At 48.3% G+C, this 20739-nt stretch overlaps 1 protein-coding gene across 1 annotated transcript in view; it reads left to right on the top strand.

Annotated features, from left to right (window-relative positions):
* dysf (dysferlin, limb girdle muscular dystrophy 2B (autosomal recessive)) overlaps positions 1–20739 on the top strand; it is a 220083-nt gene that overhangs the window by 75777 nt on the left and 123567 nt on the right. Inside the window, exon 12 of the mRNA XM_070859521.1 lies at positions 15450–15631. Coding sequence (XP_070715622.1) covers positions 15450–15631 — 182 coding nt within the window. The remainder of the gene's footprint in view (positions 1–15449; positions 15632–20739) is intronic.

The raw sequence follows: 20739 nt of genomic DNA, 5'->3' as shown, positions 1-20739 counted from the left end.
CACTACACTCTGTCCCCTCCTCCAGGTCATCTATGTATATTGTAAACAGTTGTGGTCCCAGCACCGATCCCTGTGGCACACCACTAACCACCGAGATGTCGAACGAAAGCCTCTACCCTCTCAGGTGAACATAAAAGATCCCACGACTACTATTTCAAAGAAGAGCAGGGGAGTTGTCCCCGATGTCCTGGGGCCAATATTTATCCCTCAATCAACATTTCGAAAAAAAGGCAGATGATCTGGTCATTATCACATTGCTGTTTGTGAGATATTGCTGTGCACGCATTGGCTGCCACGTTTCCCACATTGCAACAATGACTGCACTCCTTCAACCACTGTCTGTCCCACCTGTGACATGGGCTGTAATTCCCGTATTGGACTGTTCAGTCACCTGAGAACTCACTGTTAGAGTGGAAGCAAGTCTTTCTCGATTCCGAGGGACAGTCTATGATGATGGTGACTCCCCAAAAAGTACTTCACTGGCTGTAAAGCGCTTTGGGGCATCCTGGCGTTGTGAAAGGCGCTATACAAATGCAAGTCTTTAAGGTAACGGGGAGATGTGGGAAAAGAAATGAGCTGAAGTTTGGAGAGAGCTTTAGAAAGAGTTTAGAAATGGTGTGGGGGCAGGATAAAGAGTGGGAAAGCTATAGTGGTAGGGGATTCTATTGTAAGGGGAATAGATCGACGTTTCCGTGGCCGCAACCGAGACTCCAGGATGGTATGTTGCCTCCCTGGTGCAAAGGTCAAGGATGTCTCGGAGCGGCTGCAGGACATTTTGAAGGGGGAGGGTAAACAGCCAGTTGTCGTGGTGCATATAGGTACCAACGACATAGGTAAAAAACGGGATGAGGTCCTATGAGACAAATTTAGGGAGCTAAGAGCTAAATTAAAAGGTAGGGCCTCAAAAGTAGTAATCTCAGGATTGCTACAAGTGCCACGTGCTAGTCAGAGTAGGAATTGCAGGATAGCTCAGATGAATACGTGGCTTGAGGAGTGATGCAGCAGGGAGGGATTCAAATTCCTGGGACATTGGAACCGGTTCTGTGGGAGGTGGGACCAGTACAAACCGGACGGTCTGCACCTTGGCAGGACCGGAACTAATGTCCTTGGGGGAGTGTTTGCTAGTGCTGTTTGGGAGGAGTTAAACTAATATGGCAGGGGGATGGGAACCTATGCAGGGAGACGGAGGGAAGTAGAACGGGGGCAGAAGCAAAAGATAAAAAGAAGAAAAGTAAAAGTGGAAGGCAGAGAGACCTAAGGCAAAAAGCAAAACGGGCCACATTACAGCAAAATTCTAATGGGGCAAAGTGTGTTAGAAAGGCAAGCCTGAAGGCTCTGTGCCTCAATGCGAGGAGTATTCGGAATAAGGTGGACGAATTAACTGTGCAGATAGCAGTTAACGAATATGATGTAATTGGCATCACGGAGACATGGCTCCAGGGTGACTAAGGCTGGGAACTCAATATCCAGGGGTATTCAACATTTAGGAAGGATAGACAGAAAGGAAAAGGAGGCAGGATGGCATTGCTGGTTAAAGAGGAAATTAATGCAATAGTAAGGAAGGACATTAGCTTGGATGATGTGGAATCGGTATGGGTGGAGCTGCGGAATACCAAAGGGCAGAAAACGCTTGTGTACAGACTACCAAACAAGAGTAGTGAGGTTGGGGATAGCATCAAACAAGAAATAAGGGATGTGTGCAATAAAGGTACAGCAGTTATCATGGGTGACTTTAATCTACATATTGATTGGGCTAACCGTTGGAGGAGGATTTCCTGGAGTGTATTCGGGATGGTTTTCTGGACCAATATGTCGAGGAACCAACGAGAGAGCTGGCCATCCTAGACTGGGTGATGTGTAATGAGAAAGGACTAATTAGCAATCTTGTTGTGCGAGGCCCCTTGGGGATGAATGACCATAATATGGTAGAGTTCTTTATTAAGGTGAAGAGTGACACAGTTAATTCAGAAACTAGGATCCTGAACTTAAGGAAAGGTAACTTCGATGGTATGAGACGTGAATTGGCTAGAATAGACTGGCAAATGATACTTAAAGGGTTGACGGTGGATAGGCAATGGCAAACATTTAAAGATCACATGGATAAACTTCAGCAATTGTACATCCCTGTCTGGAGTAAAAATAAAACGGGAAAGGTGGCTCAACCGTGGCTAACAAGGGAAATTAAGGATAGTGTTAAATCCAAGGAAGAGGCATACAAATTAGTCAGAAAAAGCAGCAAACCTGAGGACTGGGAGAAATTTAGAATTCAGCAGAGGAGGATAAAGGGTTTAATTAGGAGGGGGGAAATAGAGTAAGAGAGGAAGCTTGCCGGGAACATAAAAACTGACTGCAAAAGCTTCTATAGATATGTGAAGAGAAAAAGATTAGTGAAGACAAACATAGGTCTCTTGCAGTCAGATTCAGGTGAATTTATAATGGGGAACAAAGAAATGGCAGATAAGTTGAACAAATACTTTGGTTCTGTCTTCACGAAGGAAGACACAAATAACCTTCCGGAAGTACTAGGGGACCGAGGGTCGAGTGAGAAGGAGAAACTGAAGGATATCCTTAGGCGGGAAATTGTATTAGGGAAATTGATGGGATTGAAGGCCGCTAAATTCCCGGGGCCTGATAGTCTGCATCCCAGAGTATTTAAGGAAGTGGCCCTAGAAATCGTGGCTGCATTGGTGATCATTTTCCAACAGTCTGTCGACTCTGGGTCAGTTCCTATGGACTGGAGGGTAGCTAATGTAACACCACTTTTTAAAAAGGGAGGGAGATAAAAAGCAGGTAATTATAGATCGGTTAGCCTGACTCAGTAGTGGGGAAAATGTTGGAATCAATTATTAAGGATGAAATAGCAGCACATTTGGAAAGCAGTGACAGGATCAGTCCAAGTAAGCATGGATTTATGAAAGGGAAATCATGCTTGACAAATCTTCTGGAATTTTTTGAGGATGTACCTAGTAGAGTGGACAAGGGAGAACCAGTGGATGTGGTGTATTTGGACTTTCAAAAGGCTTTTGACAAGGTCCCACACAAGAGGTTGGTGTACAAAATCAAAGCACATGGTATTGGGGGTAATGTACTGACATGGATAGAGAACTGGTTGACAGACAGGAAGCAGAGAGTTGGGATAAACGGGTCCTTTTCAGAATGGCAGGCAGTGACTAGTGGAGTGCCGCAGGGCGCAGTGCTGGGACCACAGCTCTTTACAATATACATTAATGATTTAGATGAAGGAATTGAGTGTAATATCTCCAAGTTTGTAGATGACACTAAACTGGGTGGCGGTGTGAGCTATGAGGAGGACGCTAAGAGGCTGCAGGGTGACTTGGACAGGTTAGGTGAGTGGGCAAATGCATGGCAGATGCAGTATAATGTGAATAAATGTGAGGTTAACCACTTTGGGGGCAAAAACACGAGGCAGAATATTATCTCAATGGTGGCAGATTAGGAATAGGGGAGGTGCAATGAGACCTGGGTGTCATGGTTTATCAGTCACTGAAAGTGGGCATGCAGGTACAGCAGGCGGTGAAGAAGGCAAATGATATGTTGGCCTTCATAGCTAGGGGATTTGAGTATAGGAACAGTGACGTCTTACTGCAGTTGTACAGGGCCTTAGTGAGGCCTCACCTGGAATATTGTGTACAGTTTTGGTCTCCTAATCTGAGGAAGGACGTTCTTGCTATTGAGGGAGTGCAGCGAAGGTTCACCAGACTGATTCCAGAGATGGCTGGCCTATCATATGAGGAGAGACTGGATCAACTGGGCCTTTATACACTGAAGTTTAGAAGGATGAGAGGGGATCTCATAGAAACGTATAAGATTCTGACAGGACTGGACAGGTTAGATGCGGGAAGAATGTTCCTGATGTTGGGGAAGCCCAGAACTAGGGGACACAGTCTTAGGATAAGGGTAGACCATTTAGGACTGAGATGAGGAGAAACTTCTTCACTCAGAGAGTTGTTAACCTGTGGAATTCCATGCCGCAGAGAGTTGTTGATGCCAGTTCATTGGATATATTCAAGAGGGAGTTAGATATGGCTCTTACGGCTAAAGGGATCAAGGGGTGTGGAGAGAAAGCAGGACAGGGGTACTGAGGTGAATGATCAGCCATGATCTTATTGAATGGTGGTGCAGGCTCGAAGGGCCGAATGGCCTACTCCTGCACCTATTTTCTATGTTTCTATGTTTCTAAGAGACCAGCAGTTGGCGCTGACTGTCTCTGGAGTTGCAGTAGTCGCCTCGACGGTGGACAGGTAGAGCTTCCAAGCCGAGATCGAGTTGCCTCAGAACACTTGGGACGGGCCAAGGCTCCAGGTGCGCTGGGCAGATTGTTTACGGAAGGACTGAACCCACAGATGTAGCAACAGATGGGTGAGGTGGAGCTCTGGAACCTTCCATCGCACCAGTCACTCATTTCGGAGAGTCAAGGAGCATAGAGTTCTCAACTAGCGTCCCAGCTGGATAACGTACAAGACGGGCTCCAAACAAAACAGGTCTGCTCTACAGAGCGTGATTTGTTTCAGTGTACTTTGCGACAGGCAAGCCCGAGAAAATAGAGAGGCCCCATTGCTGAGGAGCAGGTAAGGAGCAAAGGTTGGGATTGACGGTTCTCTGAGCGTCCTCCAGCGGCCCCTCAAAGGATCAAAAGTGCAACATTGTTTTGTCTTCTTTTTCACTCTCCTTTCCCTCTCCTTGACAACTGCTGGCCGGGCAGGCTGTATTTCTTGGGTGCATGGTCTGAGGAAGGCACAAGGGTGTAGTTGTGGTGAGGGGAGGGCGGGGAAAGGGAGAGGTGCATGCCAGAAGGAGGATAACGTATGAGGATACCAGCACCCCTGGGAGGACAGACGCACCAACGTTAGCGTCCTCGACCAGGCCAACATCCCCAGCATCGAAGCACTGACCACACTCGACCAGCTCCGTTGGGCAGGCCACACTGTCCGCCTGCCCGACACGAGACTCCCAAAGCAAGCGTTTTACTTGGAACTCCTACATGGCAAGCGAGCTCTGGGTGGGCAGAGGAAACGTTTCAAGGACTCCCTCAAAGCCTCCCTGATATAGTGCAACATCCCCACCGGCACCTGGGAGTCCCTGGCCAAAGACCGCCCTAAGTGGAGGAAGAGCATCCGGGAGGGCGCTGAGCACCTCGAGTCTCGTCGCCGAGAGCATGCAGAAACCAAGCGCAGGCAGTGGAAGGAGCGTGCGGCAAACCAGTCCCACCCACCCTTTCCCCCAACCACTGTCTGTCCCACCTGTGACAGGGGCTGTAATTCCCTTATTGGACCGTTCGGTCACCTGAGAATGCAAGTCTTCCTCGATTTCGATGGACTGCCTATGATGGATGGAAAGGATCACTGATTAGGTGTCAGTTGTGGCACCCTTGCCTCTGAATCACAAGGTTGTGGATTCAAGTCTCACTCCAGGGACTTGAGCACATAATCCAGGCTGATACTCCCAGCGCTGAGCGAGCGCTACACTGTCGGAGGTGCCATCTTTCGGATGAGACGTTAAACCGAGGCCCCGTCTGCTCTCTCAGATGGACGTAAAACATCCCACGGCCACTATTTGGAAGAAGAGCAGGGGCGTTATCCCTGATGTCCTGCCCTCAACCAACATTACTAAAATAAACTGATGATCTGGCCATTGCTATTTGTGGGAGCTTGCTGTGCTCAAATTGGTTGTCACATTTCCGGCATTACAACAGTGACTACACTTCAAAAAAGTGCTTCATTGGCTGAAAAGCACTTTTGGACTTCCTGACGTGGTGAAAGGTGCTATAGAAATGCAAGAATCACAGAATCATAGAACGGTTACAGCACAGAAGGAGGCCATTCGGCCCGTCGAGCCCATGCCGGCTCTCTGCAAGAGCACCTCAGCCAGTCCCACTCCCCCTGCCCTTTCCCCGTAGCCCTGAAAATTTTTTTCCTTCAGGTACTTATCCAACTCCCTTTTGAAAGCCACGATTGAGTCTGCCTCCACCACCCTCTCAGGCCGTGCATTCCAGATCCTCGCCACTCGCCGCGTAAAAAAGTTTTTCCTCATGTCGCCTTTGCTTCTTCTGCCAATCGCCTTAAATCTGTGACCTCTGGTTCTCGATCCTTCCACCAATGGGAACAGTTTCTCTCGATCTACTCTGTCCAGACCCCTCATGATTTTGTACAACTCTATAAAATCTCCTCTTATTCTTCTCTGCTCCAAGGAGAACAACCCCAGCTTCTCCAGTCTATCCACGTAACTGAAGTCCCTCATCATAAGAACATAAGAAATAGGAGCAGGAGTCGACCATTTGGCCCCTCGAGCCTCTCCACCATTCAATAAGATCATGGTTCATCTGATCATGGACTCAGCTCCACTTCCCTGCCCACTCCCCATAACCCTTTACTCCCTTATCGCTCAAAAATCTGTCTATCTCCACCTTAAATATATTCAATGACCCAGCCTCCACAGCTCTCTGGGGCAGAGAATTCTACAGATTTACAACCCTCTGAGAGAAGAAATTTCTCCTCATCTCAGTTTTAAATGGGCGACCCCTTATCCTGAGACTATGTCCTCTAGTTTTAGTTTCCCCTATGAGTGGAAATATCCTCTCTGCATCCCCCTCTTATCTTATAAGTTTCAATAAGATCACCTCTCATTCTTCTGAACTTCAATGTGTAGAGGCCCAACCTACTCAACCTTTCTTCATAAGTCAACCCCCTCATCTCCGGAATCAATTTAGTGAACCTTCCCTGAACAGCCTCCAATGCAAGTATATCGTTCCTTAAATATGCAGACCAAAACTGTACGCAGTACTCCAGGTGTGACCTCACCAATACCCTGTACATTTGGAGCAGGACTGCTCTGCAGGACCAGACAGAATTCTCAGGGCCGCTGCCGACCAAATCACACGAGGCACTGGCCTCCATGACTTCTAGAGACTGTCCGTTTCAGCGTGGGGGCGGGGGGGGGGTAAAAGTTGGACTTTCTCTGAGTGGAATAGCGGAATCTTCAACAGCTGACACCAGTGACATGTTGAAGATCACAGAGGGGATTGAAATCGTCGATCCCGCGAAGGTACTCGCTGTGACACAGCAACACGAAACCAGGGTACACAACTCTAAACAAAAACAGCATTCAGTGGATCAACGCATCCAAAGCATTGCCTGAGAATCTTAATGCACAGCAGGAGGCCATTCGGCCTGTCGTGTCTGTTCCGGCTCTTTCAAAGAGATAGCCAATTAATCCCACTCCCCCTGCTCTTTCCGCATAGCTCTGAAAATTGTTCCTTTTGAAGTATTTATCAAATTCTCTTTGGAAAGTTACTATTGAATCTGCTTCCATCACCCTTTCAGGCAGCGCGTTCCAGATCACAGCAACTCGCCGCGAAAAATAATTTCTCTTCATCACCCTTATGGTTCTTTTGTCAATTACCATAAATCTGTGTCCTCTGGTTATCGACCCTTCTGCCAATGGAAGCAGTTTATCGTTGTTTACTTTTATCAAAACCCCTCATGATTTTGAAGAGCCCTATTAAATCTCCTCTTAACCTTCTCTGCTCGAAGGACAACAACCCCAGCCCCTCTTGTCTCTCCGCTGGTACAGTTGTGCAATAAGTGACTAAGGTTCGTTATTGGACCGGAACTTGCTGTGGGAGGAAAGTTAGTTCGACTTTCCTTTGCCCGATTAACGGCAGCGATATTTTGCCCTGGAAGTTGCTGCAATTGCGCGATGGAAACAGCGCGGCGCCCTCTACAGGGCACCTGGGTTCTGAGTGAACAGGGCAAACATCTGTGTGTCTCCTTAGCCAATCAGGTTGAAGGATTGTGAAATTAACGGCGCAAGGACTGTAATGTATCCAGGTTTGCTGACGATACAAAGCTCGGTGGGACAGTAAGCTGTGAGGAGAACACAAAGCATCTGCAAAGGGATATAGAGAGACTGAGTGAGTGCCCAGGAACGTGGCAGATGGAGTATAATGTATTAAAATGTGAGGTTATTCACTTTGGCAGGAAGAATAGAAAAGCAGAATATTTTTTGGTGTTGAGAGAGATTTGGGTGTCCTCCAGCAAGAAACACAGAAAGCTAGCATGCAGGTACAGCAAGTAATAAGGAAGGCAAATGGCACGTTGGCCTTTATTGCCAGGGGATTGGAGTATAAGACTAAGGAAGTCTTGCTACAATTGTACAGGGCCTTGCTGAGACCACACCTGGAGTACTGTGCACAGTTTGGGTCTCCTTATCTGAGGAAGGATATACTTGCCTTGGAGGCGGTTGAATAAAGGTTCACTAGACTGATTCCTGGGATGAGAGGGTTGTCCTATGATGAGAGATTGTGTAGAATGGGCCTGTACTCTCTGGAGTTCAGAAGAATGGGAGGTGATCACATTGAAACATACAAGATTCTGAGGGGGATTGACAGGGTAGATTCTGAGAGGTTGTTTCCCCCTGACTGGAGTGTCTCGAACCATTTAGGACTGAGATGAGGAGAAACTTCTTCACTCAGAGAGTGGTGAAACTTTGAAATTCTCTGCCCCAGAAGGCTGTGGAGGCTCAGTCATTGAATATATACAAGGCTGAGATCGATAGATTTTTGGATATTAAGGGAATCGAGGGATATGGGGATAGTGCAGGAAAGTGGAGTTGAGGTAGAAGATCAGCCAGGATCTTATTGAATGGCGGAGCAGGCTCGAGGGGCCGTATGACCGACTCCTGCTCCTATTTCTTATGTTTTTTTGTTAACCCTTTACTCGCTTAACATTCAAAAAATCTGTCTATCTCCACCTTAAATATATTCAATGACCCAGTCTCCACAGCTCTCCGGGGCAGAGAATTCCACAGATTCACGACGGTCTGGGACAAGAAATTCCTCCTCATCTCCGTCTTAACTGGGCGACCCCTTATTCTGAAGCTATGCCCCCTAGTTCTAGGTTCCCCCACGAGGGGAAACATCCTCTCTGCATCTACCCTGTCAAGCCCCCTCTGAATCTTAATACGTTTCAATAAGATCACCTCTCACTTCTTCTAAACTTCAATGAGTACAGGCTGAACCTGCCCAACCTTTCCTCGCAGAAATCAAACTCGTGTGCCTTCTGTGGACTGCCTCCAATGCAGATATATCCCTCTTTAAATAAGGAGACCAAAACTGTATGATGTATGATTGTCACTCACAGATTAAATCAAGAACCAGAGAGTGGTGAGAATATGGAACTCCTGATCAGAGTGGTGGAAGCAGAGAGCAGTGATACATTTTCAGGAGAGTCTTGGTACATAAATGAGGGAGAAGGAAGCAGAGAGATACAGGGGGACAGGGCGGGAAGAGGTCATTAGACGGGGAGGAGGCTGGTGTGGAGTATAACCACCGGGGCAGATTAGATGGGCCGAATGGCCTGTAGGTTCCAGGGGTGTACATCTGTGTATGGCACTGATGGCACAACAGGCTCGGGGAGGGGAAACATAGAAACATAGAAACATAGAAAATAGGTGCAGGAGTAGGCCATTCGGCCCTTCTAGCCTGCACCGCCATTCAATGAGTTCATGGCTGAACATTCAACTTCAGTACCCCATTCCTGCTTTCTCGCCATACCCCTTGATCCCCCTAGTAGTAAGGACCTCATCTAACTCCTTTTTGAATATATTTAGTGAATTGGCCTCAACAACTTTCTGTGGTAGAGAGTTCCACAGGTTCACCACTCTCTGGGTGAAGAAGTTCCTCCGCATCTCGATCCTAAATGGCTTACCCCTTATCCTTAGACTGTGACCTCTGGTTCTGGACTTCCCCAACATTGGGAACATTCTTCCTGCATCTAACCTGTCTAACCCCGTCAGAATTTTAAATGTTTCTATGAGGTCCCCTCTCATTCTTCTGAACTCCAGTGAATACAAGCCCAGTTGATCCAGTCTTTCTTGATAGGTCAGTCCCGCCATCCCGGGAATCAGTCTGGTGAACCTTCGCTGCACTCCCTCAATAGCAAGAATGTCCTTCCTCAGGTTAGGAGACCAAAACTGTACACAATACTCCAGGTGTGGCCTCACCAATGCCCTGTACAACTGTAGCAACACCTCCCTGCCCCTGTACTCAAATCCCCTCGCTATGAAGGCCAACATGCCATTTGCTTTCTTAACCGCCTGCTGCACCTGCATGCCAACCTTCAATGACTGATGTACCATGACACCCAGGTCTCTTTGCACCTCCCCTTTTCCTAATCTGTCGCCATTCAGATAATAGTCTGTCTCTCTGTTTTTACCACCAAAGTGGATAACCTCACATTTATCCACATTATACTTCATCTGCCATGCATTTGCCCACTCACCTAACCTATCCAAGTCGCTCTGCAGCCTCACAGCATCCTCCTCGCAGCTCACACTGCCACCCAACTTAGTGTCATCCGCAAATTTGGAGATACTACATTTAATCCCCTCGTCTAAATCATTAATGTACAATGTAAACAGCTGGGGCCCCAGCACAGAACCCAGCACAGGGGGAGGTCGGGCTGAGATCTTGTCCTGCGACAATTATTTTATTCATATTGGGAGTGTCGGCCTGGATTACAGGCTCGAGTCGCTGGAGCCGGGGCCTCGGAATCCACGGGCCCTCGGACTCGGGAATGCTAGCGAGCGAGCCAAGGCTGACACCTCGAGATCAGAGCTGCCCTTTTTTTTTTCCGGAAAACACGATGGGTGGCCCCCGACAGCTTATCCCTTTTTTTTTTAAATGAGAGGTTACAAGGGAGCGTGTGTGCGCACGTGTGTGTGTGTGTGTGGGCCATACACAGAAGGAGCAAGAGAGTGAGGTGGGAAAGGTCATGACCCGAACAAGGGAAATACAGACACCGTAACAGCTGTACTGGGAAAAGCTATATTAAAAAAAACTGGAGGTGGAAGAGAGCGGAGCGAGAGGAGGCCGGTGGTGGGGGGGGTGGGCGGGGAGGTGGGGGAGGAACGGGAAGTAGCGGGAGAGGGGGGAAGGAGAGGGAAATCCAACATTTGACTGGAAAATCCCAGTCGGCAGCGGTTGAGAAGGTCAGCCCGTACGGGGTTTGGAAAAAAGATTACATGTTTTTTTTTAAAGTTTTTTTTTCCCACCGCAGGATATACACAGCGACAGTGATTGAAAGCTCACTGTACAAGCTTTAACAGTTCTGGTCCTTTCCAAAAACCCAGGCCACAGAGGCTTTTTTTAATCTAGTGATACACTCTTGTTTATTGTGAAAAGCTGCCCAGCTGGGGACTGTTGGAAATTCTTGCACTAGCAACTAAATGACCTCAGATTTAAACTTTTTTTTTTAAAAAAAGGGGGCTCTTTTCAAAAAGAATTCTTTCCCCGCAAATCTTTCCTTTGGTTTCGAATAAAAAGAGGCAGTCACTCATTCTCGCATTTTACACAGACCGTAACAAAACTTAACACCTTCGGCCCCAGCGTCTGATTGCTGCTCCTTAACTCAGTGTCCTTTTGCCTCGGGTTTTATTCTTTTATTTTTCTCCGCCTGATGGCTTCATGCAGAGCAGGTTCTTAAAAAGAAAAGACTTGCATTTATATAGCGCCTTTCACGACCGCCGGACTTCCCAAAGCGCTTCACAGCCGCGGAAGTACTTTTTGAAGTGTGGTCACTGTCGCGATGTGGGAAACGCGGCAGCCAATTTGCGCACAGCAAGCTCCCACAAACAGCAATGTGACGATGACGACCTCATCTGGTTTTGTTTTGTTATGTTGATTGTGGGATAAATATCGGCCCCAGGACACCGGGGTAACTCCCCCTGCTCTTCTTCGAAAATAATGGCCGTGGGATTGTTTACGTCCACCTGAGGGAGCAGACGGGGCCTCGGTTTAACGTCTCATCCGAAAGACGGCACCTCCGACAGTGCAGCGCTCCCTCAGCAGTGCACTGGGAGTGTCAGCCGAGAGTGGGACTTGAACTCACAACCTTCTCGCTCAGAGGCGAGAGAGAGCGCGACCCACTGAGACACTGCCAGCACAGGAGGAGGCCATTCGGCCCATCGTTCCTGTGCCGGCTCTTTGAAAGGGCTATCCAATTAGTCCCACTCCCCTCCTGCTCTTTCCCCATAGCTCTGCAAGTTAGTCCTTTTCAAGTACACGTCCAGTGATGGATGGGGTAGGGTGAAATCAGTCTCGGCGGGGGGCAGTGGGGAGGGGGGGAGTAAGTTAATATGAATCGATGAATATTAAGGGGAAATTAGAGGGCAGATAGAGAGGAACTTTTTTGCGCTAGTTGGGGAGTCTAGGGCAAAGGGGAATAATATTAAAATCAGAGCCAGACTATTCAGGAGAGATAGCGCTTTTCACGACCACCGGACGTCCGAAAGAGCTTGACAGCCAATGCAGCACTGTTTGAAGTGTGGTTAATGTTGCAGTGTTGTGAAACGCGGCAGCCAATTTGCGTGCAGGTGGTAGAAGTGTGAAACTCTCTCCCATGAATTGTAGCCATCATCATCATAGGCAGTCCCTTGGAATCGAGGAAGACTTGCTTCCACTCTAAGAGTGAGTTCTCAGGTGACTGAACAGTCCAATACGAGAACCACAGTCCCTGTCACAGGTAGGCCAGACTGTCGTTGAAGGAAAGGGTGGGTGGGACTGGTTTGCCGCACGCTCCTTCCGCTGCCTGCACTTGTTTTCCGCATGCTCTCGGCGACGAGACTCGAGGTGCTCAGCACCCTCCCGGATGCTCTTCCTCCGCTTAGGGCAGTCTGGAGCCAGGGACTCCCAGGTGTCGGTGGGAATGTCGCACTTTATCAGGGAGGCTTTGAGGGTGTCCATTCCTTTAACATGAAGCTCGGGACCTGGAACGTCAGGAATTGTAGTGGATTCCCATTCAGTGAATCATTTGAAAGCTGAGATCGACAGATGTTTGGCCAGACAAGGGTGTAAAAGGACATAGAAACATAGAAACATAGAAAATAGGTACAGGAGTAGGCCATTCGGCCCTTCTAGCCTGCACCGCCATTCAATGAGTTCATGGCTGAACATTCAACTTCAGTACCCCCTTCCTGCTTTCTCGCCATACCCCTTGATCCCCCGAGTAGTAAGGGCCTCATCTAACTGGGTGGAGTTGGGATGCAGATCAGCCGCGATCTCATTTAACGGCGGATCAAGCTCCAGGGACTGAACAGCCTCCTCCTGTTCCTTCCCCCTCTTGGCTCCACATCAAAATGAAAAGCAAAATAAACGTACCTTGTGTCGGAGGCTGCTGAATAAGCCCAGAGTAGGCCGGGCTCTGCCTTCGCGCATTGTCATCCAAACTCGCCACGAGGGCCTAAAACAGGGGCGAGGACCCTCATTTACATACGTAAGGGGCCTAAAGCCTGTTTAAGACGGCTGTCTGGGACACCTGAAAAACAGGTACAGGGGAGACTGAAACTAGGGGCCATCAGTATAAGACAATCATTAATAAATCCAATAGGGAATTCAGGATTGGTTCGAATGTTTGTTAAATTTATTCGTTCCTGGAATGTGGGAGTCACTGGCAAGGCCAGCATTTAAGAACATAAGAAATAGAGCAGGATTAGGCCATTCGGCCCCTCGAGCATGCTCCACCACTCAATGAGATCATGGCTGATCTTCTATCTCAGCTCCACCTTCCCGTCCGATCCCCATAATCCCTTGATTCCCTTAATATTCAAAATATAATAATTATTGCCCTTGAGAAGATGGTGGTGAGCCGCCTTCTTAAATGCAACTGAGGAGCTTGCTAGGCCATTTTACAGGGCAGTTACGAGTCAACCACGTTGCTGTGGGTCTGGAGTCACATATAGGCCCAGACCGGGTAAGGACGGCAGGTTTTCTTCCCTGAAGGGCATTAGTGAACCAGATGGATTTTTTGCCAGAATCCGGTAGTTTCATGGTCACCATATTCGCTTTCTATTGCAGATTAAAAAAAAATGAATGAACTGAATTTAAATTCCCCAGCTGCCAAGGTAAGATTTGAATTCAGCTCCCCACCTCAGGACTGCTAACACCAGTAACATAACCACTATGCCACTGTACCAAGAATGTCGAACTTGCTACCACATAGCGCAGTTGAGATGAATAGTATAGAGATATTTAAGGGAAAGTTAGCTCAGCATAAGAACATAAGAAATAGGAGCAGGAGTAGGCCATACGGCCCCTTGAGCCTGCTCCGCCATTTAATATAATCATGCCTGATCCGATCATGGACTCAGGTCCACTTAGAAACATAGAAACATAGAAAATAGGTGCAGGAGCAGGCCATTCAGCCCTTCTAGCCTGCACCGCCATTCAATGAGTTCATGGCTGAACATGAAACTTCAGTACCCGCTCCCTGCCCGCTCCCCATAACCCCTTATTCCCTTATCGGTTAAGAAACTGTCTCTGTCTTAATTCTACTCAATGACCCAGCTTGCACAGCTCTGTGAGGCAGCGAATTCCACAGATTTACAACCCTCTGAGAGAAGAAATTCCTCCTCATCTCAGTTTTAAATGGGCGGCCCCTTATTCTAAGATCATGCCCTCTAGTTCTAGTCTCCCCCATCAGTGGAAACATCCTCTCTGCATCCACCTTGTCAAGCCCCCTCAGAATCTTATACGTTTCGATAAGATCACCTCTCATTCTTCGGAACTCCAATGAGCAGAGGCCCAACCTCCTCAACCTTTCCTCATAAGTCAACCCCCTCATCTGCGAAATCAACCTAGTGAACTTTCTCTGAACTGCCTCCAAAGCAAATTTATCCTTCCTTAAATATGGAAACTAAAACTGCACGCAGTCTTCCAGGTGTGGCCTTACCAATACCCTGTACAACTGCAGCAAGACTTCCCTGCTTTTTTACTCCATCCTCTTTGCAATAAAGACCAAGATTCCATTGGCCTTCCTGATCACCTGCTGTACCTGCATACTATCCTTTTGTGTTTCATGCACAAGTACCCCCAGGTCCCGCTGTACTGCAGCACTTTGCAATTTTTCTCCATTTAAATAATAACTTGCTCTTTGATTTTTTATGCCAAAGTGTCCTCACACTTTTCAACATTATACTCCATCTGCCAACTTTTTGCCCATTCACTTAGCCTGTCTATGTCCCTTTGCAGATTTTTCATGTCCTCCTCACACATTGCTTTTCCTCCCATTTTTGTATCATCAACAAACTTGGCTACATTACACTCGGTCCCTTCTTCCAAGTCGTTAATATAGATTGTAAATAGTTGGGGGCCCAGCATTGATCCCTGCGGGACCCCACTAGTTACTGGTTGCCAACCTGAAAATGAACCATTTATCCCGACTCTCTGTTTTTAAGCCATGAGCTGAGCCTGCACGCACACTGTGTCCCACTGCTAAATCGATAATTCTTGCTCCCATTTGACCCACGGCCTACCAATGGGGAGCCCTGCTGTGGCCATGTGCGTCAAAGCCAAGCCGTACCGTGCTGACTCCGACACGATCGCTCTCCGAGCTCCCTGTGCAAAGCTGAGTGGCTCTTTGTCTTCCTGTTCACAGACCCATACGCCATCGTCTCGTTCCTGCACCAAAGCCAAGCAACTGTCACCATCAGAGGCACTCTGAACCCCACCTGGGACCAGACGCTCATCTTCTACGAAGTGGAGATTTTCGGCGATCCCATCTTCACTGCCGTGAACCCACCCAACATCGTCGTGGAGCTTTACGATCAAGATACCTACGTAAGTTCGCTCATCAGAGTCTTTTATACTGGCTGATGTTACACAGGGACAGGAGGAGACCATTCAGACCCTCGAGCCTGTTACACAGGAACAGGAGGAGGCCATTCAGCCCCTCGAGCCTGTTACACAGGAACAGGAGGAGGCCATTCAGCCCCTCGAACCTGTTACATTAGGAACAGGAGGAGGCCATTCAGCCCCTCGAGCCTGTTACACGGGAACAGGAGGAGGCCATTCAGCCCCTCGAGCCTGTTACACAGGAACAGGAAAAGGCCATTCAGCCCCTCGAGCCTGTTACACGGGAACAGGAGGAGGCCATTCAGCCCCTCGAGCCTGTTACACAGGAACAGGAAGAGGCCATTCAGCCCCTCGAGCCTGTTACACAGGAACAGGAGGAGGCCATTCAGCCCCTCGAACCTGTTACATTAGGAACAGGAGGAGGCCATTCAGCCCCACGAGCCTGTTACACAGGAACAGGAAGAGGCCATTCAGCCCCTCGAGCCTGTTACATTAGGAACAGGAGGAGGCCATTCAGCCCCTCGTGCCTGTTACATAGGAATAGGAGGAGGCCATTCAGCCACTCGAGCCTGTTACACTGGAACAGGAGGAGGCCATTCAGCCCCTCGAACCTGTTACATTAGGAACAGGAGGAGGCCATTCAGCCCCTCGAGCCTGTTACATAGGAATAGGAGGAGGCCATTCATCCCCTCGAGCCTGTTACATTGGAATAGGAGGAGGCCATTCAGCCCATCAAGCATGTTTCATAGGAACAGGAGAAGGATCCTGAACTTCATAAATAAAGGTATAAAATACAAAAGCAAGGAAGTTATGATGAACCTTTATAAAACACAGGTTCGGCCTCAACTGGAGTATTGTGTCCAATTCTGGGCACCGCACTTTAGGAAGGATGTGAAGGCCTTAGAGAGGGTGTAGAATAGATTTACGAGAATGGTTCCAGGGATGAGAGACTTCAGTTACGTGGATAGACTGGAGAAGCTGGGGTTGTTCTCCTTGGAGCAGAGAAGGTTGAGAGGAGATTTGATCGAGGTGTTCAAAATCATGAGGGGTCTGGACAGAGTAGAGAGAGAGAAACTGTTCCCATTGGTGGAAGGTTCAAGAACCAGAGGACACAGATTTAAGGCGATTGGCAGAAGAACCAAAGGTGACATAAGGTAAAGCCTTTATGCAGCAAATGGTTAGGATCTGGAATGCACGGACTAAAAGGGTGGTGGAGGCAGACTCAATTGTGGCTTTCAAAGGGGAGTTGGTTAAGTACCTGAAGGAAAAGAAAATTGCAGGCCGGGGAAATGTGGGGGGAGTGGGACTGGCTGAGGTGCTCTTGCAGAGAGCCGGCACGGGCTCGACGGGCCGAATGGCATTGCATAGGGATGCCTGAGCAATGGACCCAAATGCACTTCGCAGACTGTCCAGCCGATCAATTGGCGTTTTACGCCCAAAAAACAGGCAGAACTCACGTCAATTTTCTATCCTTATGACTCTATTTGTTTCAGCCATGGCTGTGAATAGCACCCTCTCTCTCGCCACTGAGTCAGAAGGTTGTGGGTTCAAGTCCCACTCCAGGGACTTGAGCACATAAATCTAGGCCGACACTCCTAGTGCAGTGCTGAGGGAGTGCCGCACTGTCGGAGGTGCCGTCTTTCAGATGAGACCTTAAACCGAGGCCCCGTCATCCCTCTCAAGAGGAAGTAAAAAATCCCATGGCGCTATTTCGAAGAAGAGCAGGGCAGTTATCCCCGGTGTCCTGGGACCAATATTTATTCCTCAACCAACATCATAAAAAAACAAATGATCTGGTCATTATCACGTTGCTGTTTGCAGTCTGCAATTTGGCTGCCGCGTTTCCTACATTACAACAGTGACTACACTTCAAAATGTACTTCAAGTAATGTATGCAACTGCGAGGATGCTCACAGGTTTGTAGAGCACTTGTATTGTGAGTTGCTTAGCCAGTCACGTGATGTTCACAAGATTCAATAAAACCCCAGCCAGTTGGGTCTACGTCATCCACGATGAGGTATGCAGTTGCGAGCCTGGTGGATGAACTGGTAATGTGTAGTGTGATTGTTAAACCTTTGTTAATAAACCAACTCGTTCTTTGCAGAATAATACAAACGCAAAATACTGCGGATGCTGGAACCTGAAATAAAAACAGAGAATGCGGGAAATACTCAGCGGGTCAGGCAGCATCTGTGGAGAGAGAAACAGAGTTAACGTTTCGGGTCGATGACTCTTCGTCAGAACTGGAGAGTGTTCTGAAAGAGCAGATTCTTAAGGAGCACTGAAGTGGGGGAGGGGAAGAAAGAACAAAAGGGAAGGTCTGCGATAGGGTGGAAGACAGGAGAGATTAGAGAGACAAAAGGGATGATGGGCCGAATTGAGTTGGTAATGCCAGGAGTTAGAAAAATGTTAATCTGGATAGGGTGTGAATGGCGGGATAATGACCAACTGCCATTGAAGACAAAGAGGGGAAAAAGAGAAAAAAGAAGAAAAAAACATTAGATGAGGTGGGGGAGGGTGTGGGGGGTGAAAGGGAGCCAAAGGTGGCCAGAGGTTACTCTCTGAAATTGTTGAACTCGATGTTGAGTCCAGAAGGCTCTAAAGTGCCTCAATAAAAGTGCTGTTCTTCGAGTTTGCGTTGAGCTTCAGTGGAACAGTGTAGGAGACCGAGGTCAGAGAGGTCAGAGTGAGAGTGCAGCGGAGAATTAAAGTGACAGGCGACCGGAAGCTCGGGGTCACACTTACGGACTGAACGGAGGTGCTCTGCAAAGCGGTCACCCAATCTACGCTTGGTTTCCCCAATGTAGAGGAGACCACACTGTGAGCAGCGAATACTAAATTGAAAGAAGTACAAGTAAATCGCTGTTTCACCTGGAAGGAGTGTTTGAGGCCCTGGACAGGGGGAAGGGAGAGGGTACAAGGGCAGGTGTTGCATCCCTCCTGCACTTGCATGGGAAGGTGCCGTGAGAAGGGGAGGGGCTGCTGGGGGTAACTGCGGAATGGACCAGGAGGGAGTGGTCCCTTCGGAACGCTGAGAGGGGAGGGGAGGGGAAGACATGACTGGTGGTGGGATCACACTGGTGTGTTGCTAGGGGATGTGAGTATAGGAGCAGGGAGGTCTTACTGCAGTTGTACAGGGCCTTGGTGAGGCCTCACCTGGAATATTGTGTTCAGTTTTGGTCTCCTAATCTGAGGAAGGACGTTCTTTCTATTGAGGGAGTGCAGCGAAGGTTCACCAGACTGATTCCTGGGATGGCAGGACTGACATACGAGGAGAGACTGGATCAACTGGGCTTGTATCCACTGGAGTTTAGAAGAATGAGAGGGGATCTCATAGAAACATATAAAATTCTGAAGGGACTGGACAGGTTAGATGCAGGAAGAATGTTCCCGATGCTGGAGAGTTCTAGAACCAGGGGACACAGTCTAAGGATAAGGGGTAAGCCATTTGGGACCGAGATGAGGAGAACCTTTTTCACCCAGAGAATTGTGAACCTGTGGAATTCTCTACCACAGAAAGTTGTTGAGGCCAGTTCATTGGATATATTCAAAAGGGAGTTAGTTGTGGCCCTTACGGCTAAAGGGATCAAGGGGCATGGAGAGAAAGCAGGAATGGGGTACTGAGCTTGAATGATCAGCCATGATCTTATTAAATGGTGGTGCAGGCTCGAAGGGCCGAATGGCTTACTCCTGCACCTATTTTCTATGTTTCTATGTTTTTATGTTTCTATACTGTGAAGTCTTAAGCAAAAAACCCATGAAGCAAATACATTACAGTTGTAAAGCTTTGTGGGACAACTTGAGGTTACGAAAGGCGCTATAGAAATGCAAGTCCTTGCTTTCCACACTGGGAGGTGCATTTCACATCAATCCATCAGGGGGAGATCGAGCCACATGTTCTGCAGAATTCCAAATGACATTTGAAGCTGTTCATTGGAAATAAGTGAAAAAAAAAGTCATGTTGGATCAGCTGTTAAAAATATTTTAATAGAGTCCCAGCCAATGAATTTACATTCTGGGATGTCAGTGTTGGTACTTATTTAAAAATATATATATTTTGGGGTATTGGCAGCGGTTTGCAACCACTTGACGTGTGGAAGAATGTCTTGAAAAAGAAAATAACCTTGGTGTTATTGCTTGACATTTTGCGAATTCCCCGCCGCCGTGTGTTTACCCGAGGGATGATTGGCAAACTTTGCCATGTTCCCTTTTGACAGGAGCTCAAATGTTGGTGCAGCACAGTTTGGAGATGGTCAGTGACGCAGGTTCGGACGGGATGGGGTAGTGCACGCGGCAAGAGTCGGCGGTTATATAAAACACCAGCTCCTCGACCTGAAAGGAATTTCACACGCTCACCACTCCGGGAGCAGCTGGCACAACGTAAAGATTAGTGCGATCTGAAGAAAAATCAGTCGCGATTGGTTGACAGTGACTTAGAAGTATTTTGCTGCAGCTCTACAAAGCCCTGGTTAGACCACATCTGAAGCACTGTGTACAATTCTGGGTACCGCACCTTAGCAAGGATCATCATAGGCAGGCCCTCGGAATCAAGGGACACTTGCTTCCACTCTAAAAGTGAGTTCTCAGGTGACTGAACAGTCCAATACGGGAATTACAGTCTCTGTCACAGGTGGGACAGACAGTGGTTGAAGGAAAGGGTGGGTGGGACTGGTTTGCCGCACGCTCCTTCCGCTGCCTGCGCTTGGTTTCTGTATGCTCTTGGCGACGAGACTCGGGGTGCTTAGCTCCGTCCCGGATGCACTTCCTTCACTTAGGGTGGTCTTTGGCCAGGGACTTCCAGGTGTCGGTGGGGATGTTGCATTTTATCAACAAGGCTTTGAGGCTGTCCTTGTAACGTTTCCTCTGCCCACCTGGAGCTCGCTTGCTGTGTCGGAGTTCCGAGTAGAGCGCTTGCTTTGGGAGTCGGGCATGCGGACAATGTGGCCCGGCCAGCGGAGCTGGTCGAGTGTGGTCAGTGCTTCGATGCCGGGAGATGTTGGCCTGATCGAGAACACGGACGTTGGTGCGTCTGTCCTCCCAGGGGATTTGCAGGATCTTGCAGAGACATCGTTGGTGGTATTTCTCCAGCGACT

The sequence above is a fragment of the Pristiophorus japonicus genome, chromosome 2 (genome assembly GCF_044704955.1).
Source record: "Pristiophorus japonicus isolate sPriJap1 chromosome 2, sPriJap1.hap1, whole genome shotgun sequence".
NCBI lineage: Eukaryota > Metazoa > Chordata > Chondrichthyes > Pristiophoridae > Pristiophorus > Pristiophorus japonicus.
This window is presented reverse-complemented; position numbering and strand designations above follow the sequence as displayed.